We start from the raw sequence: 26,550 nt of genomic DNA on the forward strand, positions 1-26,550 counted from the left end.
CAGTGTATACAAATACAGAACTAGGACTCTGAGAAGTTTCATATAGGATGATCTATATATATTTGTCAATGTGAAGAAGTAGTAGTTTTTATAAGAAAATGCTAATAAGTTATCTGATTAGCTATATTTACTCACTTTGTTAGATTACCTATAATTCTGAGTAAAGGTGCTGCCTTCTCCAAAATAATCCATAATTAACTGAGTTGTGTTCAAAATTAAAGACCCCTCAAAAGACTATTTAAATAGCCTGTAAGTAACTTTCATTAATTCAACTTTCTGAAAGCATTTATTGAACCCTGCATCCATACCCCAAAGAGAGAAGCCAATGAACAAACATTTGAGCGACCATATGATCATGCCTTCTAGGAGTCTGCAAGTTGTGTTAGGAAGATGAGTTATCTCTGAGAACAGAGGGAGGAGAAGGGGAAAGGAGTGGGGGTGTGATTGCTTTAACTCTTTCCGTAACATTTACTTCGTTACAAAGAGAAGTACAGAGGGGCGCCTGGGCTCAGTTGGTTAAGCATCCGACTTTTGCTCAGGTCATGATCTCACAGTTCATGGGTTCAATCCCTGCGTCGGGCTCTGTGCTGACAGCTCAGAGCCTAGAGCCTGCTTTGGATTCTATGTCTCCCTCTCTTCTGCCCCTCCCCCACTCATGCTCTGTTTCTCTGTGTCTCAAAACTAAATAAACAAAAAAAAAATTTTTTTTTAAAGAAACAGAAGTACAGAGAAAATATGGCAAAAGTACAAATCTAGGTGGTGAACACATTGATGTTTTTGAGATTATAGTGTTTTTAATACATTCAAAATATTTTGTAATTTAATAAGTTACAATGTAGCTTCAAAAACATGTTTCATGAGAAGGGGAAGAATAGTTGGGGAGAGGGAGGGAGGCAAACCATGAGAGACTCTTGAATACTGAGAACAAACTGAGGGCTGGTTGGGAGGGGAGGGGGAAGGGATGTGATGGGCATGGAGAAGAGCACTTGTTGGGATGAGTACTGGGTATTACATGGAATCCAACTTGACAATAAACTATGAAAGAAAAAAAAACATGTTTCATGTTACTAAGGACCACCCACCAGGGTTCCGTAGCCAGATACTCAAATTCATGTCAGGTCCCAAGTGCAAACTTAAATGGATTTCTTCCATCATTCAATTCAAGAGTATGGAAAAACAATATTTTAGAACAAAGAACCGGGTTCAAATCTCAACTCTGTGAACATACTAGCTCTGCTACACCGGACAAGTTATTTCCTAAAAAACAATTTACCTGCCATCTGTAAAATGGGTATTCCCAATTGTAAAAGGTAGATGAGTAGCGTGACATTGCATCTGCCACAATATTGGCATTTAGTGTTAGTGTTGCCTTCCTACCCCTCCCTCTCCAACTAGCAAACACAGGGGGAAAGACGTTTGATCTACCAGAACCCTCAGAGGAAATCAGCCTCTTGTCCAGATAAGAGCTGAGGCATAAAACTTGTCAGAGGGTCCTGGAAGAGGCATAGAAGAGCCATGCGGTTCATCCTGCCTGTGGGTCTGATCGCTACCACCCTTGCAATTGCCCCTGTCCGCTTTGACAGGTAACTCACCCCACCCTGTGGTCCAGGCCCAGTACCGGAAAAGGATTAAGGAATGCTTCTTTACAGTTCACGTGTTTCATCTTTTTACATTCTTAAAGGGAGAAAGTGCTCCGCGTGAAGCCCCAGGATGAAAAACAAGCAAACATCATAAAGGAGTTGGCCAAAACCAACCAGGTAAAGCATTTATAGGGTTATTTTATCTTTCCTTTCTGTTCTCTAAAAGCTGCCTCTTTTCTATTTAATTTTTAATGCATGTGGAGCTTCCCAAGACAAAAAGATGGGGGGAAGTGTCAGGAGCTACTTAGATAATTCAGCCAATCGCCACTACTTCATTTGTTTTGTTTATTTTTTCCCCAAATTACCAGTCCTGTTTTCCCTCCCAAAAGCTGTGCAAAGAACAGCTTTTTCTAGGTAAAATTGTAAAATAAGGAGTCAGGTAACTCTGAGACCTTTATGAGGGCCTCTTTTCCCTCACTCCTCTTTCCCACCCTGATCTCCACCAGTGGTATAGTTTCTCTTAAAATTATGATACTGGACAATCAAGGTGCTGGTTAACTGATAACATCAAAATAATAGTTGGTAATATCAAGATGTGACCCTTCCCAAGAGTAGGTCCATTTTAAAAGGAAACTCCTAAAGTTCAATCAGTATTTTAAAATCCAAAAAGCTAGGGCCGTCAGGGTGGTTCAGTTGGTTTAGCATCCAACTCCTGATTTCAGCTCATGTCATGGTCTCACAGTTGTGGGATTGAGCCCCATGTTGGGCTCTGCACTAGGCATGGAGCCTGCTTAAGATTCTCCCTCTGCCCCTTCCCAGCTTGTGCTCTCTCTCTCTCTCAAAACAAATAAATAAACATTTAAAATAAAATAAAATCCAATGAGCTAACATAATCATTTTATCATTTACTCAGCTGCTCCCATAGATATGGCACACAGTGCCAGTCACCTTATATACGTCACTTCAAATTCTCCAACAGATTTTCAGTGACAGTGGCATATATCCACTTCAAATAAAACAAATGACGTTCAAAGACAGTTAATTAAATGACCTAAACAACACAGCAGACTTAAATCAGATTTATTCTAGTCACACATACCCTCATCACCACATCAAACCAATCAAAAGTTCTGCTCTTCTAATCACCAAATGTTTTTCATATCCATACTTTTCTCTTCATTCCCTTGCCTCTGCCAAATTCATGTCTGCCCTACATTTACCAGGACAATTTTAATAGCCTCTTATACAGTGTTCAGGTTCTAGTCCTGTCTCCCACAAAGCCGAGTTTGCACTACAACCTGATTCCTCTAAAACTTGATGATTATACTCCTCCATCTAAAGCAATTTAGTGAGCTATAACTTAGTGTGGAAAGAGCACGGCCTTCAGAGTTTCAAATACTAGCTCTACACTAGTTCTGTGGCCTTAGGTAAGTTACTTAACCTCTGGATCTCAGTTTCCTCCTCTACTATGTGAGGATAATAAGCATGCCTACTTCCTAAGGTTGTTATAAAGACTAAGTAAGCTGATGATTAATGTGCAGAAGGGCGCCTGGCCATAATAAGCATGGTTAAAGAATTTATTGGTATTGATGTGGCATTTGAAGTCCTTCATGATCTACCAAACTGCTAGTCTCTACAGTCTCCTGTTCCACCACTTTGTTTCTCACTCGTCAAGCTCCATAAACACCAAAAATGCATTTAAATTATACTTTATCCCTCATATGTCCTATTTATACTGTAGGAATCTGATCAACATAAACCAATAAATATTGGTTGGTTCATAGCAGCCTCATATCAGCACATAACTCACTGGCCTAGGGGTAGAGTAGGATTCAACTACAAAATAGCCAGATGGACTTAGAGGTGTTTACAAGCTTGGAATGGTGGGTGGAAAATGTACCTTTCCTTCACATTTCTCAAGTTGGGGAATTTTACTTCATTTGTTTTCACAATTGAGTTGTTGTTTGTGTTTTTTTATTTATTTTGGAGACAGCATGAGAGCAAGTGGGGGAGGGGCAGAAAGTGAGGGGGAGAGAGAGAATCCTGAGCAGGCTCCATGCCATCAATGCAGAGACCAATGTGGGGCTCAAACCCACAAACTGTGAGATACTGACTTGAGCTGAAATCAAGAGCCTGATGCTTAACTAACTGAGCCATCCAGGCACTCCTTGAGTATGGTTTTTAAGAACAACAAGAACTGAAATCTTCTAAAATTTATTTTAATCCAAATGCCATCCTTTTGGGCCCATGCACTGAATTTCTGAAATTCTCAGCTAAAGGAAGAGAAAGAGAAGAGGATCAACAGTTGTTAAACACATGCATGTCCCAGACCTCGTTCCCATTTCACAGTCTTTACAACACTCCCAGTGGAGTCCTCTTAACCCTATTTTCAGGGAAGAGATTTAAAACCCAAGGAGTTTTTTTCTTTAAGTTTTATTTATTTATTTTGATTGAACATGAATGGGGAAGGGGCAGAAAGAGGGAGAGAAAGAATCCCAAACAGGCTCTATGCTGTCAGCACAGATCATAACCTGAGCCAAAATCAAGAGGCTTAACCCACTGGGCCACTCAGGCACCTGTGAAACCAAAGGAGTTATAGTATTTCCCAAGGACTTGCTGCTAGATTATGCCTTCTGTTGGACACAAACCTTCCAGGAATTTCAGAGTTTATTTACAGGGGCAACTGATTTTGAGGCCTGAGTCAAGGGCAGGATGGGAGAGCCATATTTTTAATCTATATTCCCAATTAGCATCAGATTCTATGGCTAAATCAATTGTGAAACAATTCCAATCAACCCCAAGATGGTAGAAGCAAACATTAACCAAAAGCTCCTGGTTCTTTTGGGTTTTGGGGGGGTTTTTTTGGGTTTTTTTTTTTTCTTTTGCATTTTAGATATTATCTATGTCCTGAAAAAGTGATCAATACAAATGGTTTCTTTCCCACTCCCTAATATTCAACAGTATATTTGCAAACTCTCATAAGCTTAAGAGAAAAGTCAATACCATAGCCACATTGAACCCCAGGTTCGTTTTGTAGTGTATGACACATAATTATTTCTTAAGAAATACATGTTGAGTGAACAAGGAACTGTGACTAACATTGAACTCATCTCCGCAGCTTGACTTCTGGTATCCAGATGCCATCCATCACGTAGCTCCTAATATGACAATAGATTTCCGAGTTAGTGAAAAGGAATCCCAGTCCATCCAGTCTTCCTTGGATCAAAATAAAATGCACTATGAGTAAGTCTTATGAAATATTCAAATGTGTTAGATGTTCAAAGTTTGAGGAATCTTGAAATTGAGAGGGAAGTATCACTTTTTAATTGGGCCAAAAAAAATGAAAGCTCTATGAGATAAAATTTATAGTTACTTCCAGACTGTTGAGGCCTAATTAAAGAGGGGATGAGATCAAATGGCCACTCAACTTCCGTCTTTTTTGTTCTAATCTGAAAGAAGGGCAATTGCCTATGTCTGCCATCTCCAAAGCCCTCTCCTAGTAAGGACATCATGCACTTGTGTAGGCATGGATGGTTTAGCCACACTGATCACCTCTGACAGGTAATCAATGCAGAGCTCTGGCACTATGGCAAGCACCTCACTCTTTTCTTTTTTTAAAAAAATTTTTTACTGTTTTATTTATTTCTGAGAGAGAGAGACAGCGTGAGCACGGGAGGGTCAGAGAGAGAGGGAGATACAGAATCTGAAACAGGCTCCAGGCTCTGAGCTAGCTGTCAGCACAGAGCCCGACACAGGGCTCGAACCCACAAACCATGAGATCATGACTTGAGCTGAAGTCAGACACTTAACCAACTGAGCCACCCAGGCATCCCAAGCACCTCATTCTTGAGGATTTGAATTCTTCTGTTAAATAAAAGGAGACCCAGATAATTGTGCTCATCTTTGAGACAGATATGGGAATATAGAATATATAATAAATAATTCTTTGTGAAATAAATTCTTCCTCAGAGAGAGCAAAGCAATGCAATAGAGTAAGACTTAAATCCAACAGGAGCGAATTCTCAAATGACCAACGATGCAGAAATGAGTCATTGTGGTCCCATAGAGAAATATGGGAAAATTAGAACTCACTGAGCATCAGCCATGGGCCATCCACAGTCTAGGCCCTGGGGCAGTGAACAAGGGAGCCCAGAGAGGAATATCACAGACTCACACATAACATGAAAAACAAAATGTGTTTCATGTAGTGAGGGGTCTTGTTTTCATTCCACCAGCTCCTGTCATCTCAGCAATTCCCTTTTAAAAAAAAATTATTTTATTTATTTTGAGAGAGACAGAGGCAGAGGGTGAGTGAAGGAGGCGCAGAGAGAGCCAGAGAGAGAGAATCCCAAGTAAGTTTCATGCTGTCAGCACAGGACCCAACATGGGGCTCAATCTCAAGAAAAGTGAGATCAGGACCTGAGCTGAAATCAAGAGTTGGACACTTAAACAACTGACCAACCCAGGCTCTCCCCGGCAATTCCCTTTACTGAGACCTTCACCACTCAAAACAGTGCTAAGCACTAGCTCTTTCTTTTTGAATTGCTATTTCATGCCTCTGCTACCCAACATAGAGCAATAACTAAAAAAGCCTTCTTATTCTAGCTGAAACCTTGCAGAGCAGGATTTACTGCTGCTTATCATGACTGATTGTGTTTATATTGCTAAAATACCCTTAATAAATATAAATGCTATTGAAATTAAGGAAAGACAAATATAAGACAAGTAAAAAAAATTCTTTTTCATGGCTTAATGGATTAAAAAGCAGGCTATTATTTGTGATTGTCGTTAATTATTGTCTTTGTTTTTGCTGTTGTTTCAAGAAGTTGTGAAACAAATGTAGAATAACTGAGGATCACATATTCAAAATTAACTTAGATAAGCATTTAACCCTTTAAAATATATCATATGCACTTTTCTATGTTCTTATACATTGCATCATTAAAATTAGAAATAGACACTTTTAAATTTACCTTGAAGATCTCAGAAATTTGTAGCATATTATAGACTCTCTGCTTATGCTAAGGTTCAGATGGTCTTCATTCTTTCATCTAAAAGAAATCACCCCTCCACCCTATATACCCGATGGTGACCGTGTCTCTTGATTCACTTCACAGCCAGTCTTCTTTAATGTGTGCCTCAATTATTATACTCTTTATTTTACTTCACTAGTATAGACCTGCCCCAAACTCCTGTGATCAACTAATTCTTACTAAGTATCCAGCTCAAGCTAAAATAAATTTCAGCTGGTCAATTTTGTTTAATATGATTTGAAGAGCAGAAGGAAAATAAAGCATTATGTTTTCCTTAATATGCTAGTAATATAGACAAAACGCTAGCTGCCTAACCTAAGTGTGGACAGTGGAATAAATCACTGTGACAGAGGATACCTAGGCAGGTGGCACCTCTCTCTCCTCTTTGGACCCCTAGGTTTCTCCTAGCCTGAAACAATTCTGACTCAAACAGACATCTAAATCCAGATCCTCATAAATACACTGTGTTTTTCACTTTGTCTTATGCCAAAATACATCCTTGTTATCTACATCAAGTACCAAAGTGTTAAACTACCAATAAAAATTAGTTTTATCTAATTAGGACATGATTTCTAGAAATTGGTCCAAATTAGCCACAGTTGTGGGAAAGCCACATAATTAGATAGTTACCTTCCTCAGAAATATAAATATGTAAAGTGATCTGTGGAGACAAGGACTATTTAAATCTTGTCTCCAAGTACTAATTATATAGATAATTTTGTTTGCATATTAATTATATGTGTTACTTGGTGTCAGTCAGTAACAGAAGAGTGTTCTAAGAACAGAAACATCTGGTGGACCCAGGCATCAGTCTGAATAAAACCACATTAAGAGGCTGGTTTGACACAATGATTTACTTAGACACCCTTCAATAGACAGTGCATATAAACCACTATTTAAAGTATCTGTGTGATTTTTTTTAGAAAATTAAATTATTAAGACAGATTTGATTTTAAAGTAGCATGTTTGCTTCACTTTTATACTTTTACAAAATCATAAAAAAAACAAGTCCAAAAAACAAACAACCCATACATACCAACCAGTCTGAACGGACTGGTGAATAAATGTCTAAAGAAAAGCACACCTATTGGACTGAGTCTAAAGGAGCAGACACCATATTTATTAGATTCAGCAGTTAAAAACCCTAGTGTTTTTACTACTTATTTTACCTTTTAGATATTGGTATTTCAGATACATTTTAGATTACCTGTTCTTTGATTGAAAGTTAAAATTAGAAAAGAATTGTTAATGAAAGATAATTCAGAAAACTATCAATATATAGGATGTAACACAAATATATATAGTATATATATATATAGTAAAATATATATATTTAAAACATAAAATATATATAGTAAAAAATATATAGTAAAACTCAAATGATATAATTAAGTGAAATCTTACTAAGATGTACATGAGATTTATAGGAAATGTGAAAGAAATCCACAACAAACTGACTAATCTATACCAAATTGACTCATCAACACTTCAGATTAATGTCCAATTACTTAATAGTTTAGTCAGACACAAACTCATATTCCAAGTATATACACAGTCCTATCAAGTAAGTATTCAATCAAATAAACCATTCTCTTTTTTAATGTTTTGTTGTTGTTGTTGTTTTTCCTGAGAGAGAAAGTGAGCGTGAGTAAGCAGGGGAAGGTCAGAGAGAGACGGAGACACAGAATCCGAAGCAGGCTCCAGGCTCTGAGTTAGCTGTCAGCACAGAGCCTGATGTGGGGCTCGAACCCACAAACCATGAGATCATGACCTGAGCCAAAGTCAGACGCTTAACTGACTGAGCCACCCAGATGCCCCTCAAATAAATCCTTCTAATGTCTTGTCCCACTCATTCTTCCTTCTGTTCTATGTCTTTATATATTACTTGCCCAAGAGCATAGCAGGTAAAATGATACCTGATACAAATGGCAAAGAGATGTTGGTCATCATAGAAAGCAGAAGAGTGTGTTAAATAAGAATTTGGATTCTCTGTGATGCTGTTTGGCTCCATTCCCATTTAAACCACACATTAGGTACTTAAACATTGATGATTTATTTAACTTCTCTTAACCACATTTTCTTCATTTTTAAAATGGTGTTTCATAGAGGGTTCATGAAGACTGACTGGGGCCATAAAATTACTGTTTGCCTGGTTCCTTTACTTCTACTAATGCAAGAGAGAGAAAGACCACTTATACATGTGTTTACACGAGGTCACGCACACACACATGCACATATGCACACTCTACAACAAGGGATAACTAGAGGCTATCACCAGATGCTCCCTTTCCCTCCTAGTGAATAAGTTAGTGCCTTAAAGTTTATTATCCATTTGTGCCTCAAATGTTGAGAAATCCATGTCAGTAAATGCAAAGTTGGATACATGGTAACTCAGGGAGTTACTGGGAACAAACAGGATCTTGTGGAAACATGAAATCATGCTTTTTGAATAGCATGACTCAAAAATTTCTAACCTGCTGGAATATTGGCAGGGGAGAATGAAGGCAAACCAGACCGGTTTATAAGGCACAAAACAATGACCCTGCCTCCCTGGAACATGCTTCTCCACTGCTTGTACACGTACACACACACACACACACACACACACACACACACACACACACCCCAGAGCCTATGGCAGTCACATACATTGACCTACCATTCTCCATTTCTCTGTTACTCTTTGAAACTAACAGATGGAGGGAGTCTTGAAACTGTCCAAATAGGATTCATCTTGCCTCTTCTCTGAACTTCGTACCTACTTCCTGACCTCGGGACACAGCCTCCCAGGAGAGCTGATCAACTGGGCGAATGCTGCACAATACTCAGTAGACTAAGAAGACCACAGATCTGAGGGCAACATCCAGGGAATTTCACTCCTTGTGCCTGGAGGCACTGTTGTATAATGGATCAATAATAGTGAAGTCACACACCTCTAGGTTAAAATGCCAACTTCTGCATTTTAACAGTTATGTCAAATTTGTAAACTCCTATCTAGCCTTTGGGAGTGAAAATGGTACCAAATTAATAGTGATGATTTGAAGATTAAACAATAGAATGTAAATACTAGGCTGAGCTGAATGTATGGAACGTAATACAGGTTCAATAAACATTAGCCTTTTATGTCATTAAATCCTCAGTGATATTTACCCTTTCATCTACATTTAGGAATTTCTTTAACACATTAAGCAAATCTTGCAACACTAAAATAGTATTTGGGAGAAAGTAATTTGGTTTCATCTGCTTAAGCCTGGCTGCTGGTTAGTGGAAGGGCTCATGAAAATAACATCTGGCCTTGGCTCTTAATTTCCAGCCTCAGGCTTAATTTCTAGTCCCTATCAGGAACAATCTGGCACCATTCTCATGTCCTCCTGCAGCTGCTTTGTGGAAAGGTCGTATTTTAGCTTGCCCGATTTTCTTTTGCTGTTGTTATCACAAAGGCTAAATTGATATGTGTAAGTCTAAAAATATTCTTAGATACGAGCTCCCTGTGACTAATTAATACTGCCTTATGATGCGAATCAACCTCTGGGACCATAAAATTTCTCTTTTGCCTGGTTCTTCTACTTCTATAAGTGCAGGTAGAACAAAAGCCTCATATCCTCTTTAGAACTTAAAACAATTAATTAAAGGAATTCATTATGTCTACACTGACCACCTTTCCAATGGTTCTCTCAGGCTTCGTGAGTTTTAGTGCAACATGCCACACCTGATTCCAAATCTGTTGTCACCATTTTTCTTCTAAGAAATCCCAGATTCATCATAAGTCAAAAAGCCAAGCATACAGTGAATTAGATATAATGTGCATAATAATGTGTTTGTCAGTAATGTTAATGGGAATCAATATTCATGAGTAGTACTTTTTGGTGTCATGTGCTAAATAAACCCTAATTAGAAGTATACCGCATTTATCTTCTGTCTCCAAACTCAGATCAGCCAGTCAATCAGCAAGAAGAAACCGACAAGTAGAGTTGGTGCTACAGTGTCACAATTCATTATCATAAGAAATGGAAGTAACAACTACATGCCAGCAATGCCTGGTTAAAGACCTGTTAAGTCTGTGAAGTGATTGTCAATTTTCTGACTCAACTACACTGGGAACCTATGGCTGGCCAATCACTTCTTACATTTCAATTCATTTCATTCTCACCACAATCCTAGCTGATGTTTGGTTCCATTGTAAAAGTGAGTAAACTGAGGCTCAGAGAGATAGTTAACCACCCCCAATATCACATAAAGTATAAGCCAAAATGAGGTGGGAACCCAAGAAGGACCACAGATCCTCTTCCCACCAGGTCACTACTTCCCTACGTGATAGGATTTATGGAGGTAAAAGGTGCATGATACTCTCCTAAACGACTAGAATGAATATTAAAAAACAGAAAGTACCTTTCTATTTAGGACTTACTGCTAACAGAGAGACAATACACATGCATTTCACCAACAGCAGTAATGCCTTTTTAAATAGTAAGTCAATAGTAAATATGATAATCCACATGAGGAAACTTCAAGTACAACTTCAAAACATCCTTGATTTTAAATATTTCACTGAAATATTTCTATTATAAGCCATTGATCTATGCCCTGTAAAATATAGAGAATGCTATAGTTTAATATGGTTGAGGAATTATTATTACCAACATAAATTTTCATGCTGTGCTGTGAAAGAATGATATCTATAAGGGCGATTTACATTACTAAAATATAGTGGGTCTTTAGATTTATGCCAAAGGACCACTGACTTCTGTGTTTGTTAAATCCTTCTGTGTATGTAGTTAATTTTCCTTATTTTTGCTGTTAGCTAACACCAACTGATAGTATGCTTGCTTCCTACCAGTCAATGTATACTTTCTAGATTAAATAAGCTTTTTAATAATTACATCTAAAATAAGATGGGGACACACAGGTGGGCTCAGTCAGTTGAACATCTGACTCCTGATTTCAGCTCAGGCCATGATCTCCTGGTTTCTGAGCCCAGCATTAGGCTCTGCACTGACAGGGTGGAGCCTGCTTACGATTCTCCTTCTCTCTGCTTTCTCTCTCTCTCTCACTCTCTCTCTCTCTTTTCCTCAAAATAAATAAAGAAGCCTAAAAAATTTTTAAATAAGATGAATGAAGCTTTTTTTGAGGGTGTTTTTTAATTTCTTATGGCTGTAATATATTTAACACACTAAAGAATCTAGTAAAAATTCAATGCAACTATATATCAGTGGACAATAATTTGGCCATATCAATAGATACTGACATATTAATCTCAAATGGCAATCAACATTATATATAGTGGTGAAAGACAGGTTCTCTTGTTAAAACCAGAATAAAAAATAGAATGCCCTCTTTTACCACCATTATTTTCCATTGTTCAAAGAGTTTAGCCATTGCAATAAAGATGGGAAAAAACAGTTACTGGACAAAAGTAGAAAGTATAATTTTTTGCAGAATAAATAACTACCCTAAAACCCTTAACAAGCCCATAAAGACATTGATAAAAAATCCTTAGAAGTAAAAAGAGTTTTGTAACTAATAAGGTAGCTAATAGATAAGTATAACCAAAGCAATACGTTTTTTTAATATATGAATAATAATCAGTTCAAATGTTTAGTGAGGAAAAACCACTCACAAGACTAATAAAAATATATAAATAAAATATACAAAATTTTACTGAAAAATAAAAAAGACAGCTATGTTGTGGTTCATTATTAATAAGATTCTCTCAAATTTATTCACAATTTAATATAATTCTACTGAAAAGTCTATATTTTTCTAATAATTCTAATAATTTCTAAAATGATCCTGAAAAAACATTTATTAAGAACAGGCAAAATTACTCAAAAATTTAGAAACAAGAATAAGGAGATACTACATTAAATATTAAAATTCAATATTAAAACTAGAATTAAATATGGTTTGGCTCTTACACAAGAGAAGGAAAACAAATCACTGGAACACAACAGAAAATCTCAAAACAGACAAAATATACAAAAATATTTGTGTATATATGAGATGACAATGGCATTTTTAAAGTACAAATCAAAGTCAGACATGGTTGCATTCCAACTCCCAACCCCAACATACACAAATTATTGGTATTTAAGCTTTCTGAGCAAATATGTCACCATCTGTAAAATGGTAATAATATTATCAAGATAAAAATAAAATAATGTCTGTAAAGCAGGACCTGGAACATATGAAACAAATGGATAAACAAGTGAAAATGTCATGCATGTAGGCAACTGGATTCATAAGCCCCAGGAGAAGCAGGGGAAGAGCTAGAGCAGTGTAGGTTCAGGGGAGAGTCCAGAACTGGAAATAGAAATGTGAGCAACCATTAGGTCACCATTAGAGCCATGGAATTCAATGAGATGATGAGATGAAATAACTCAGGAATAAGATGAAAACAGAGAAGAGGTAGAGGTATAAGACTTTTGGGTCCCTGATATTAGCCCCCTAACTATTATTTCGGCATCTTATTTCACCCCTTCCAAATCAGCCTAACCATTTTCCAGCTCTATAGCTATGGACAAGTTAACCACTTTGTGCCTCAGTCTTCTCATCTGTAAAATGAGGATAATAATTTCATGTGACAATAAAATGAGTTAACGTGTACAGGATGGTTAGAGCAATGACTGGCACATGGTAAGTGCTAGTAAGTGCTTACTATTATTGTTATTCAAGTTTCTCCCAGCTCTCCAAGTGTGAAGTGATAAGGAATGGTCAGTAAATTTGTACATAAGAATATCCACTGTTGCCTGTATTGTGTGTAAGTGAATGTGTGTGTGTGTGTCTGAAGAAAGTTAGAGAACAATTACAGATCAAGGCTGACCAACAGTAGTATAATGTAAGTCACATGTGCAATTTTAAAGATTCCAGTAGCCACATGAAAAAAATTAAAAGCAACAGGCAAAATTTATTCAGCAATACATTTTATTTAACCCAATATTATTACTGTATTTATATTCAACATGTAATGAATATAAAACTCATTAGTGAGGTATTTTACATAATTTTTATACAAAGTCTTCATAATCTAGTGTATATTTTACATAGCAGCAATCTCTTTTTTGGACAAGCCCCATTTTCAAGTGCTCTAAAGCCACGTGTCCCTAGACTACCACACTGAACAGCACAGCTACAGATAAATGGGAAGATAGGAAGCCACGCAAATGACATTTCCAAAAGAGATGGTTAGAGAATAATGAAGAAACAGGGCAAACTTGATCTAAGATAGAGAAGAAGGAAGGGAAACTTTCTGTAAATGAAAGATAACTGTGGGGTTTTTTCCTCTGGTAAATGTGTATTTTATCATTACCCTGTCAAACAGAATCTTGATCCATGATCTACAAGAAGAGATTGAGAAACAGTTTGATGTTAAAGAAGATATCCCAGGCAGGCACAGCTATGCAAAATACAATAACTGGGACAAGGTATAGTATAAAGTGCCTGTACTTCAAGGATAAAAAAAAAAAAAACCTGTAACCCTCAATATTTGTTTTCATTTCATTTTTTTTTAATAATTCTAATTCCTCAAAATTGTTCTTGCTCTTAAGATAGCTGCTTGGACTGAAAAAATGGTGCATAAACATCCTGAAATGGTCTCTCGCATTAAAATTGGAACCACTGTTGAAGATAATCCACTATATGTTCTCAAGGTAAAAATAATTCAAGAACTACTGATTCTTATTATTGCTGAAAAAACACTAATTTAAAAGTTACTTTGACATAGCTAGTGAATTTTGATATAATAAAGTCTTATTTTTTGAAGAACATATAAGCTCTAAATGTTCGTTCAAACACAGAAGTGACAGATGGTTTTAGGTGAAACCAAGAAAGTCCCTGAGTAAACCACTTGTGAGACACAATGGACAAAATCAGACAAATATCTTATCCCATGTCTTTATTATAAGAGTTTACGATGTGCCTGGTGTATAAAACAGTGCTCCATCCACTAAAATTCAGTGAAACTGATGACTAAGTGTTTAAGTCAGAGTGTGTTTAAGTTAAGTGTTTAAGTTAAGAGAAGTTAAATATCACAGAATCATAGGATCCCAGAACAGAAAGTGAGGCATTTCAATCCTATGTTAATAGAGAACTCCCTTCCATAACGGAGCTGACACTTGCCATTCAGCTGCTGCTCGATGTTTGCAAATCATCCAGAGACACTGCTCCCTGAAGCATCCCCTTAATAAATGAGAAGCCCTTCCTTGCCCTGAATTCCCATCCATTCATTCTCTCCAATTATCCAAAACAAATCTACATTCCCTTCAAAATGACAGCCCTTCAAATATCCAGCCACCATTCCTCTTCCCGACTGCAAACACAGCAACAAAATCTTTTCCACCCCAGGCTAAACATCCCATTTATGAAGCCAGAAAAACAAAAGGAAATGGCCAAAACAAAATAATGTATAATTTATTTCTCAGACCAAAGGACGTTAACAATAAAATAAGAAAAACAATACATACTGTGATTCTTTCAAAACTGTAAAAGCAACTCTGACACTAGGAAATTTTTTTAAAAAAGATATACTATGTAATCAGGTATGAATTATGTATAGACACTTAAAGGTATGTGCCATAGTCTTCCTTGAAAACAGTATGTGCATATAGTTATTCAACAGAAGGCAGGGGAAAGAATTGCTTTGAGCATAGGAATGAGTTATTGGACAACAAGAGATCAATGTGTGAGTTCATGCAAAATAATATCTCAAGTTTAATTTTAAATAGATTGGGAGAAGGGATGAAAGGAGAAAGGCTATTTTTATGGATTGTGGCATTCATGCACGAGAATGGATCTCCCCAGCATTCTGCCAGTGGTTTGTCTATCAGGTAAGTGAATCGGAACGCTCATACAATTCTCCTTTGATTGTCAAATCTCCAGCACTACACAGAGTGGCAACACCCCTTTCCAAATGAATGCAGTTCCACTTAACTAGACGAGCCCACATTTGGTGCTGTCAGGAAATAAATGCTCTGGATTTTACTCATCGTTGGGGTTTTCATAAAATTGACACCCTCCTTCAAAATTCTTGAATTCCAGCTGACAGTTAAAAGTAAAAGAATTTTTTTTTTTTTGGCATGATATGATTTCTCCTATAGTGGGGTATGGACTATCTAAAACTATCTTCATATTACAATCTATAATCTTGGCCTTTCTTCAGTAAGCTCAAAGCATAGACCTCTTGTTCCTGTTTAGATAATTAATTGGCCGATCATGCACTTGGAATTTTCATACTTAATTTCCTTTCCAACTGAAATATAACTTTTTTTAAAGGTAAATTCAGCTTATAAGTTGTTGTTCCTCTCATTCTAGCTCTGACTATTCTGACTCCTACCATCTTATAACTTTCTCTTTTCTGCCAGCTTTTGCATACAACATGCTGATGTAATATGAATGATAATTTCTTTCTGGGCATGGATACTTTCACTAGGAATGAATCTGCCAGTAGAACTGATTTATCTCTACACTTGTTTTAGCTCTTCTAGCTGAGGGCCAAGAGCTATAAAGGAATACATGTGATAGGGCTACAAAAAATCTCTTGGCTCTGGAACAGATGTACCTGGGAGAGATTTTCCAAGAATGAGAGAGATTTTGGGTAACAATAGAAAGTAGAGATAATTAGATAAATTTCAATCTGATAAGAGAAAAGGAGTTGACTGGTCAATCTAAATGCTTGAGCCTTTTATTAATGGAATATTTTTCTTTAATCCTATTTGTAATTTATGAATTCTCTCCAATATTTACAGATTCCTATGTTTACAAACTCAATCTATATTTACCTAAACATGTAAAGGAAAGAATCTATTTAAAACAATATGTACTGCTGGGGCACCTGGGTGGCTCAGGCGGTTAAGCGTCCAACTTTGGCTCAGGTCATGATCTCACGATTTGTGGGTTTGAGCCCCACGTCGGGTTCTGTGCTGAGAGCTCAGAGCCTGGAGCCTGCTTCAGATTCTGTGTCTCCTCTCTCTCTGACCCTCCCCTGCTCACACTGCCTCTCTCTCTCTCAGAAATAAATAAAACATTAAAAAAAATTTTTTTAATAAATAAAACAATACGTCTGCTAATTTTTCACTTGGCCTCCATTCTTCCTACAAAACATGTATACGTGGAATACTACAATCTTGACAGAATGATCCTTTAAAGAATGTTCAGTTCAATTAATTTCACTAGTCTGAATAAGTGACTCTTATATGGGTCACTTATTTTTATGCTATTTAGGGGAAATATGTTTGAAATTATGTGACCTTGGGCAAATGACTTAAGGAATGGTAGTTATTACAATTATAACCACAGCTTTCCACATGGTGTTAAACTTTACACCAACAGTTTAATTTTTTCCTACTTCTACAGGCAGGCAAAACTTATGGAAAAAACAAAATTATGACCAAACTCCTGGACCGAATGAATTTTTATGTTCTTCCTGTATTCAATGTTGATGGATATATTTGGTCATGGACACAGGTAACGTTCTGTGGTCTCTTGTTTGCAGCTGGACAATACAGTATTTACTGACTTGAATGCACATTGATTGCTATGCATTAAGTTGGGTAGCCAGTTAATTCTAATTCAGAAAAATGTATTTTTAAGAATTTCAATTTCAGAGTAAGGCAAGCATGATTTCCTAGTTGCAGCAGGAATCCCTGAAATAATACGAAATTTTTGCTGCTGAAGCTAGGGAGGAAAATGAAATAAAGCAATCATTACAAAGGAAATGTATATGATATGGCAAAAGCACATTCTACCTAAAAATAAAAGTCATTTAAAGACATTATGAATACAGTGGGGCACCTGGGTGGCTTAGTCAGTTAAGCGTCTGACTCTTGATTTTGGCTCAGGTCATGATCTTCGTGAGATCAAGACCCACATCAAGCTGTCAGCACAGGGCCTACTTGGGATACTCTCTCTCCCTCTCTCCCTGCCCCTTCCCTACTACCGCTCACATGCTCTCTTTCTCTCTCTCAAAATAAATAAATAAAACTTAAAAAAAAAAAAGATATTACGAACACTGACCTCAAAGCAAAAGGCACTGTATTCCAATCTATCTGTAACAGAATTTTATGTGAAATAACTGTATCAAAAAATAGAGTGACACAATCAGGATCCTTTATTGACTCACTGCTGTTAAAAACGATTAATACTAAACTTTCAGACAGATACTATCACATCCAGTTATTCTGAAAATTATGCTCCAACAGTCACAATGTGACCTGTCTTATACCTGAAATCTATAAATGGTGAAGAATGTAATGAAGTTACAATTTAAATCATAGGTAATTTCAGAACATTGTTGGTAATTTTCTAGTACCGAGAATTAATCAACAGTTTCTAAAGCTAACTAAATTATCCTATCAAGGACTTAGAATATTAATTTAAAAAAAACAATGTTGCTGAAAATATTATGAGTTATAAGAAAACAATTTATTTTCTTCATAATAAAGAGCCTCAAGTTAACTAGATATATTTCAAATAAAACTGCAGACACCTGCAGAGAGGATCTGAAATGATCAAACTGAAAAATGCAAACTGATCTGGTGTAAACACTTCCATCATTCAATCCTGCAGAACCGCATGTGGAGAAAAAATCGTTCCAAGAACCAAAACTCCAACTGCATAGGCACTGACCTCAACAGGAACTTTAACGCCTCGTGGAACTGTGAGTAGTATACCTGATCTCCAGGAAAATAGCTTTTAAGAGTGTTCAGACACCAAAATCAGTTAAACAACTTGTTTATTTCAGCAAAAATTATGTATATCCTGAGCGCTAATCTAAAAAAGAAAAGATAATCATCCCTACCTTAAAAATATAAGAATGTTTTACCACACGGGAGAAACTGGTGGGTGGGGTTATCAAACCATCTCTTAATATATCTAGCTTGCTAAAAATCAGACACAATCCAGACACAGAAAAATTCAGATAATCTGAAGAGAGGTCTGAGGTCCTTCCTCTTCCTGGTCTGATAAAAGCTGAGAAATTTACCAGTGGTTAAAACCAACATACAGATAGCTCTTCAGATGTTTAGTGAAAAGAAACTGCGGGGAAAGAAAGTGAAAAGGCTTAACAGAAATGCAGTGATAACGAGAAGCCTGCTACATCAGATGACACTACAGTTGCTGTACAAATACGACTTCATCAATACAATCAAGGGAAAATCACCACTACCCCACTTCCTAAATTTTTTTCTTTAACTAATTTTGTTGAAATACCACCTCAGCTCTTAATTCTATTCTACCATAAAAATTATAATAGCAGCTATCTCTAAGTGAGAGCTGCCTGCTGAACTAGGATGAAGAAACTCAGGGTCAAAAACTGTCATTCATGCCAGTCCCCACCAAATTTGACTGGGGTTGAACTGGAGCTGGGGTCTATCTGGCTCCAGCCCTGGGCTACCTCTGATGGATGATTCCTGTGACCCTGGGAAACAGGCAAAATAAACAAGACTAAGAATATTCCAGTGGGCTGGGTCTGTCACACTCTGAATTGTATGTACAAAGTTGCTCTGCAATGATATGGCACCAGAGAGATTGAGGCAGCCCTGTAAACCTGGGAACTGAAAATGTTTAAAACATTTTCAAGTCCACATCAGAAGAGACAGGAGCTTTACTGATGGGGAGCATACTGCGATCTCACCCTCCGTGTCCACTGCAGCTTTTCCAAACACCAACAACCCATGTGCGGAGGTTTATCGGGGCCCAGAACCAGAGTCCGAGAAAGAGACCAAAGCTGTCACTGACTTCATTCGAAGCCACCTGAAATCAATCAAGGCCTATATCACCTTCCATTCCTACTCCCAGATGCTATTGTTTCCCTATGGATATACATCAAAACTACCACCTAACCATGAGGACCTGGTATGTAGAAAAAACCTATGGTTTATGCACTGACAGACACCACCGTTGACTTTCACAAACAACTGTTCTTTATGAACAACTGCATTATGTTGAAAGAACTAAACACTTTCATACCAAAGGAAAGAACTAATAAAGTTTACTTGGAGTTAAAATCATAATCTATAGATTAATTTTTCATGTGAGAAAAAGATACAGATAAAATCTTTCAATGTGATTCTAAGATAAAGCCAGTAGGAAAAAATGTATAGGTCAGCCAGAGGAGAATTCCATGATTACATAGATTGTTATGTAATGTATGTATGTTATATAAGCATTCACCATGGGCCATACTGTAAAACCACACACAGCAAAAGTCTAACAGAACAGCAAAGATATCTGCTATTCTTGCCCCTGAGATGCTGTATTTAAGAAGATCCCTTGTATTTTATCCTCCTGATCAACTTGGAAATAATATTAATTCTTTTACTATCCAAAGAAAGAACGTTACGAATGTTTATGAAGCCTCCTTACTGAGAATGCACTGTCTTTCAAGAACAAAAATCCACTATGCATCCTTTTCCTCTGCATCAAAACTGATTTGATCATGTCAGCTTTAAAATAAACAAAAACTCTACATATGGGTTCCAATGCACCACAAGAACTGGCAGTATGAAAAGACAAAAATCCATAAAAAGGGATATTAATTGCTGTAAAAGAAAGGAAATAAAGCAGATAAAGCTCAGTGTCCCAGATCCCATGGGGGCTGATAAATATAACACATTTGGTAAAAGCTATGGTTCCAATATTGCCTCATATTTTAAAAGTATATTTTCTGAAAAAAGTCACAATTGTCATTTTGACTTCAGTTGATTGTATTCAGCACTACAGCATTTAATTTCAGTTGAAGCAAAGATTTAAACTCGTCATTAAGACCATCTGTATATATACAACAAAGAAAATATACAAGCAATATGTGGTCCATAGTCATTTATTTAACCAATATAGTTGAGAATCTGAACCCATGAGTTTGATTAGTCCATGAAAAGATATGGCAATGCAATTTCAATCTGCCTTTTAAAAATGGTATTATGGATTAAAAATACAAATACACACAACAAACCACTTTGAGTAAAGAGTTCTTACACAGCAACTAAAATGATCAAGGGAAAAAACTATCTTTTGGTTATATACATTACATGTACAGACTAAAAGTACATCTTCATTTAGGGTACAAATATGTTAGTGACTGTATTCCATTAAAATTCATTCCAATAATCATTCTCATAGCACAAAACACTAATGTGTGTTAAAGGTCGTGAAATGCATTCACTCTGGAAGAGAAACTAATTTAACAACTATTTTAAAGAGGAAAAAGTCCTACTACAATGTGAAGCCCATAAAGACAAAGGAAACAGGAACACAGGAGAAAGTGACTTTGAAAAAGACAAATACCTAAAGCCAAAAAATATCTGAGAGGAAATAGAAAGAATATTATTTTTAGAAGAAAGGGCAAAAATCAGAAAGCAAGGAGCAGGGGGTGGGGGGGAAGAAGGGAAGAAACAAGGGAGAGAGGAAGGAGAGAGAAAAGGCAAGGTAGAAACACAAAATGAGATACGACATGACTGTTTATAACTCATTTCACATTTGTCTTCACATCATGTTCACAATGACAATATAGCTTACCAAAAATAAATGTATCACCTAACCATTGATTTTTTTTGATCTTCAACTGCCAAATCACCAGTGAAATTTACTTTTTTAAAACCTCAATAAGTTAATAGCATTTACATAGTTTCCTATCATTCCAACACTAACTTCCCTGTTTCTCCAGGCCAAAGTTGCAAAGATCGGCACTGATGTTCTATCAACTCGGTATGAAACCCGCTACATCTATGGTCCAATAGCATCAACTATCTGTAAGTCTTTCCTATGATTTACTGTGCCATTTTCCCCCCCTTTTTTATAAATATTAAAGAAAATTTTAGAATTTGTAAATTAGGATTAGAACATTTAGAATTTCTAATTTAAATCACAGTTTTAACAGGTGACTATGAATTATATGTAAATCTAGGGGGACACATTTTTCCCTTTTGGGGGGATAAGATTTTTCTAGAAACAAATTATGCTGAAATTTTACAAGGTTATAAGGTCAATGGAAGTTGTTATATCAAGATGCATTTACAATTTAATTCATCCACCTTCCTGTTCTCAACCAACAACACTTATCCTCACTGGAACTGATGAAAAGTAGGACAAACTTAACAGTTTTCTGTGGCAGTTTGTGTGTGTGTGTGTATGTGTGTAATTGGACTCTTTTTTTGGCCTTTTCCCTATGCAAGCACAGTCTTCCCTAGCACCTGGTGGGAAAATGGGCTGGCCAAAAGTTTCAGTCACTTTGATCATGTAAAATCAGTTTATTGTCTCTCTCACTAGTCCCCTATTTTGTTAAACTGAAATCTATATGGTGGATTATGAAAGAGGATGTAAAGGTTCTACTTCTGTTGCTTTTGTTTTAGTGTCTAAGTACCACTTCCTCAATTTCAGCTTATGCCCACATATCCCTAGCTTAGCTCTTGCTTCAAATAGAACTTTCACCTAGTATTGATATAAAAGTGCAGATCATTATGTTTATGCATGTCAATAATCCTTTTTTTCAGAAGACACATGTTAAGCCACCAGCATTATGTTATGTAGACTCCTGTGGACTGAAACCAGATTCCTAGTTTGGTTCAGGTTTATTTTGACTTGTTTTGACTGTACTACAGTAAGTTCCTTGTACCTAATGTGCCTTTAAAGGAGTAGAATTTTTTTAATATCAATATATTAGGAAAATGTTGTCAACAACAACAAAAATATCTTGTAGAACTCAAAGACGACTTTCAATTGGGAAAACTACAGATTGACATATAGTAGGTGGTACTGTTACACAACGGTTAATAGCAAAAACTCTGAAGACATGCAGCTTGGTTTTGATTCCTTACTCAACCATGTACTAGCTAGTGTCTTTGAGAAAATTGTTCAATCTCTCCTTGCCTAAGTTTCCTCTTCTATGAAACAGCAAATGGTACTTAAATCCTAATGTTGTGATAGGAATTTATGAAATGAGTTAACATGCATAAAACACTTATAGGGTGCCTGATATTTAGCAAGTGGTTGTTATATTCACAAATATATACACATATTTTAGTAAGTATAGGTGTACATAAATAAAAGGTTACGTAGTACATTCAACAGATTAAGTTTTAGAAAAATACATTCTTACAAGTGAAAAGCTTTCAGTGTTGCATTTATTTCATGCCTTATATAGTTTTTGTTTGCAAATTTAAGGTTTTAAAGATACAAAAAGTGGTTTCATAAAAGAACATTAAACTTAATAACATCACATAAATATAAAAAAATCACAAATTCTATATATTCTCAATAACCACTATTAACCTTAATGAGAAATTTCACAAAAATTTGCCAAAGCAGAATAGCCATACTCTTTAACCCTTTTAAATCACAGCAGTTTACTTAACTGCAAATGGAGAGCTAGTATATCTAGAAATTGGCTACATTTATTAAAATGCCTAGCACACTCTAAATCACCATACAAGACACAATTCCTACTTACCCTATCTCCATTGCTACCAAACTCTGATTTTTATATGCCTTTTTCTAATGAACTTAAACCTAACTCTAGCTAATAATGGCAGCCTTCTTAATCACTAAAGCCACTACAATTAGCTCACATGCTCCACAAACTCCCTACAAAGCTAGACCCTATTGATATCCTTTCTTCTTGCCATCCCTTGCCATCCTTACCAATGAACTCTAATGGTTTCCCTCCTCCTCCTCTCTACTTGGTCTCTGCTGATTGCCTCTAAAAAAAAAAAAAAAAATGTACATCTTCTGATGTATGTATTCTTTCTTTTCCACATCACTATCCTGAGTTCCTCTTTCTATTAATAATGTGTGGGTTGTTTTCAGCCACCCAGACTGGAATCTCAATCATTTTTATCAGATTTTGTGACTCTTCCATTCCAATATTGGTGACATACAGCCCTCAATGCTGTTCTCAGTGTGGTGACCCTACACAACTTCAGGCTTTCATTTCACAATGCCTCCTAACTGGTTTCTACATTTTCCAGTCCAGATTAACTGTCCTAAGTGTGGCACTAAAATAACTATTACTGCCTCCCAAACAAAACACCTTGTCCTGGTTTATCAGGTTTTCTGAGCTTTGCCCACAAACTCTCACTGCTCCATTTGTTCCAGTCCAGAGACATCTGTCTGGTCATAAAAAAGGCCTCCATGCTTTTCCATCTTCATAGCTCACGGGCCAGAATGCTTTTCTTCCATTCCCATCTGGAAAAATACTAGCCTTTCTTCAAGGCTCTCCATTATAAAGGTGGTATTTAGGAGGCACTGACCATAAAAGGTCATCCTCCTCACCCGACATACACCAGATTTTTTTTAATCTTCATAAGATATTGTACCTTCCTTAGGGAATTTACATATTCTTCCCTGTCTCTGTTGATTTGCATCTTTGACTTCTCTCGCCTAAACCATAAGTTCCCAAAGACACTAATATCTATATCTATGTAACCTGAACACACCCACCCTCCACAGTACCAAGTATAGTACACTGTGCATATTAAAGGTTTAATAATATTTGTTTAATAATTTGAGTCAACTCTGTCTATTTCTACCAAAATATTTCTTCTTTCTTTATCACAACTTCGAGTTTTCATTCTTTGAACCTAAAACATTAGTATCAGTTACACTCATCACTTGTCCTGGAACATAATTGATTTTATATACAAAAAAGTAGTTTTTCTATAATAAAAGGAAAATATACACAAATGCATTTATACTATATATATAATATGCACTTATATAAATGCATTTATAGTATATATATGCACTTTATAAACCTTATATGTATATAACTTCTACATGTGTCATTTTTCAAATAATAACATTCTGAGTAAATCTCACAAAAATTTACACTGAAGTTGGATTAGGGGATTAAATGCATACTTAAAATAATTTATTTAAGCATTCTTGGTCTTCTATCTATAAAATAGTTCACCCAAGCAAATGAATAGAAAGGGACCTGAAATATTAGGAAGAACCTAATTTTGCCTAGCTTGGATGTATGACTTTTTTTTTGGTTGGGTTTTCAGTGACCAGTGACCCCCTCCTCATTTGGTTTCCACAGCTGCTTGCACTTGCTTAGTTCACCTCCATCTGCAACACTGTGTGCCCCACAAAGAAGCTCAATTTATTTAGAGTACTGACCCAAGCAAAATGTAATTTTGAGAATGCAGCACATATTTAAAATGTGTGGTAGATCCCAAAACCACAATTATGTTTTACTCTACACTCCATACTATATAGACCAGTACTCTCATTCCTTACTGCAATTAACTGTACACATAATTATTTTTTATTGCTAATTTTACACCAGTGAATTTCTATTTCAAGAAAAACATTAGCATTTGTTTCTAATTAAATATTTATTGCTTATGTTTTACAGACCCAACATCAGGTTCTTCTTTAGACTGGGCTTACAACCTGGGCATCAAACACACATTTGCCTTTGAGCTCCGAGATAAAGGCAAATTTGGTTTTCTCCTTCCAGAATCTCAGATAAAGTCTACCTGTAAAGAGACCTTGCTAGCTGTTAAATTTATTGCCAAGTATATCCTCAAGCATACTTCCTGAAGAATTGGCCTCAGTTTGGAATAAGCCAAATAATCCTTCTTTATGCCTTTTGCCAGAAAGTGAATCTTCAATTATCCCTAGATATAGCTTCCACATTACCTGAATAGGTCCGTCTCTTGCTCACTTAAGTTCTATGTTATTTCTTTTTGTTTTTATTTGCTCTCAATAGCACCTTAACAAATACCTTTAAGTGAAAGCTTTCAACAACCTTTCTTTGCTCCAAATAAAGTTTGAAACCACCGAAAAGTATTGAGTATTTTGAAACATGATCTACAGTGGGATATATGTACATCTGTGAAACATGATACACAGAAATGAGAACCTTCAGTTTCTCCAGAATCAGACTTTCCATATGGCTTCATCATTTCACGTATTAATATAATAAAATTAAATTGTATTCCAAAATGCATCTGTGTTTTGATAAACTATACTCTCTATATTCCTCTATAAGCACTAATAATCAAGCATTAATATGTCTCATGCAGTCTGTTAATAAGAAATAATATCTTCAATTCAAAAACATATTTTGCCTGCATATATATTTCTTTTTAATAGAAGTAGACATTGTTTATATCTTCACAATAGCAAAAGGATGTCCTAGTAGGAAATAAAGTGGTTCATACTGAGATGAATCTCAGAGCTTCAAACAAACAATCCAGTTCTCATCAACATAATGTACATTAAATTCAAAATAGTTTAGGGGTGCCTGGGTGGTGCAGTCAGTTAAGTGTCCAAATCTTGATTTCTGCTCAGGTCGTGATCTGGCAGTTCGGACTTTGAGCCCCACATCGCACTCTGTATTGATGGTGCAGAGTGTCTCTCCTTCTCTCTGCCCCTCCCCCAACTGTGCTCTCTCTCCATCAAAATAAATAAACAACTAAAAATTATTTTTAAATTTCAAAATAGTTTAACGGGCCATAATCTGAGGAAACTACCTGCCAAAACATCTCTTGGTAGTAACTGACACAGCCAAGACAGTCTGATTAGCTGTGAGCCCTGCCTCTTAACAATGGATGGAAAAAATTCCTGGAAATGTAGTACAAGTATAAGAGAGAAAGTCATGTTGACCAAGGACAATTAGAGTAATTTATTATTTTTATACTATCTATAGTTCCTATTGTTTAAGATAGAGTTACAAAGTCTTTTCCTTAACTATGATTCTTCAATGCCTTATCATTTGACAACAGTAGTGTCTACGTTCTAGAAATACAGAATACAGATGCCTGACCAGAGTCTGAAAGACAAGTACAGAGTTCCTTGACTTCCTATAAACTCCCTTCTCATAACACTCTCAAAATTGAAGATCCTCAAAGATCTTGAGAAACCAGATAAACAAATAATCTGGGACATCCTGATTAATCCTTTAGGGGTCCATAAAAGAAAGAATGCCATTAAATCTATAA

General features: G+C 36.3%; 1 protein-coding gene across 1 annotated transcript; it reads left to right on the plus strand.

Moving 5' to 3' along the window:
• The first annotated feature begins 1,487 nt into the window (after positions 1-1,487).
• On the plus strand, positions 1,488-25,502 carry CPA3 (carboxypeptidase A3). Its single transcript, XM_077765855.1, has 11 exons — positions 1,488-1,583; positions 1,682-1,757; positions 4,699-4,823; positions 13,932-14,034; positions 14,158-14,259; positions 15,334-15,435; positions 16,961-17,071; positions 18,173-18,263; positions 19,257-19,459; positions 21,270-21,354; positions 24,960-25,502. Exons 1-11 carry the CDS (start codon positions 1,516-1,518, stop codon positions 25,145-25,147), a joined length of 1,254 nt encoding a protein of 417 aa, XP_077621981.1. The 5' UTR covers positions 1,488-1,515; the 3' UTR covers positions 25,148-25,502.
• Positions 25,503-26,550: the final 1,048 nt, after the last annotated feature.

The sequence above is a fragment of the Crocuta crocuta genome, unplaced genomic scaffold (assembly GCF_008692635.1).
Source record: "Crocuta crocuta isolate KB4526 unplaced genomic scaffold, BGI_CrCroc_1.0 scaffold54, whole genome shotgun sequence".
NCBI classification, from domain to species: Eukaryota; Metazoa; Chordata; class Mammalia; order Carnivora; family Hyaenidae; genus Crocuta; species Crocuta crocuta.

What these genes read in the sequence shown, in the direction of transcription:
- CPA3 (XM_077765855.1), top strand. Translation starts at nt 1,516, where the DNA reads ATGCGGTTCATCCTGCCTGTGGGTCTGATCGCTACCACCCTTGCAATT. An exon ending in ATCCACTATATGTTCTCAAG is followed by an intron (nt 14,260 to 15,333) that starts GTAAAAATAATT and finishes AATTTTAAATAG; the next exon opens with ATTGGGAGAAGGGATGAAAG. An exon ending in TCCAATAGCATCAACTATCT is followed by an intron (nt 21,355 to 24,959) that starts GTAAGTCTTTCC and finishes TATGTTTTACAG; the next exon opens with ACCCAACATCAGGTTCTTCT.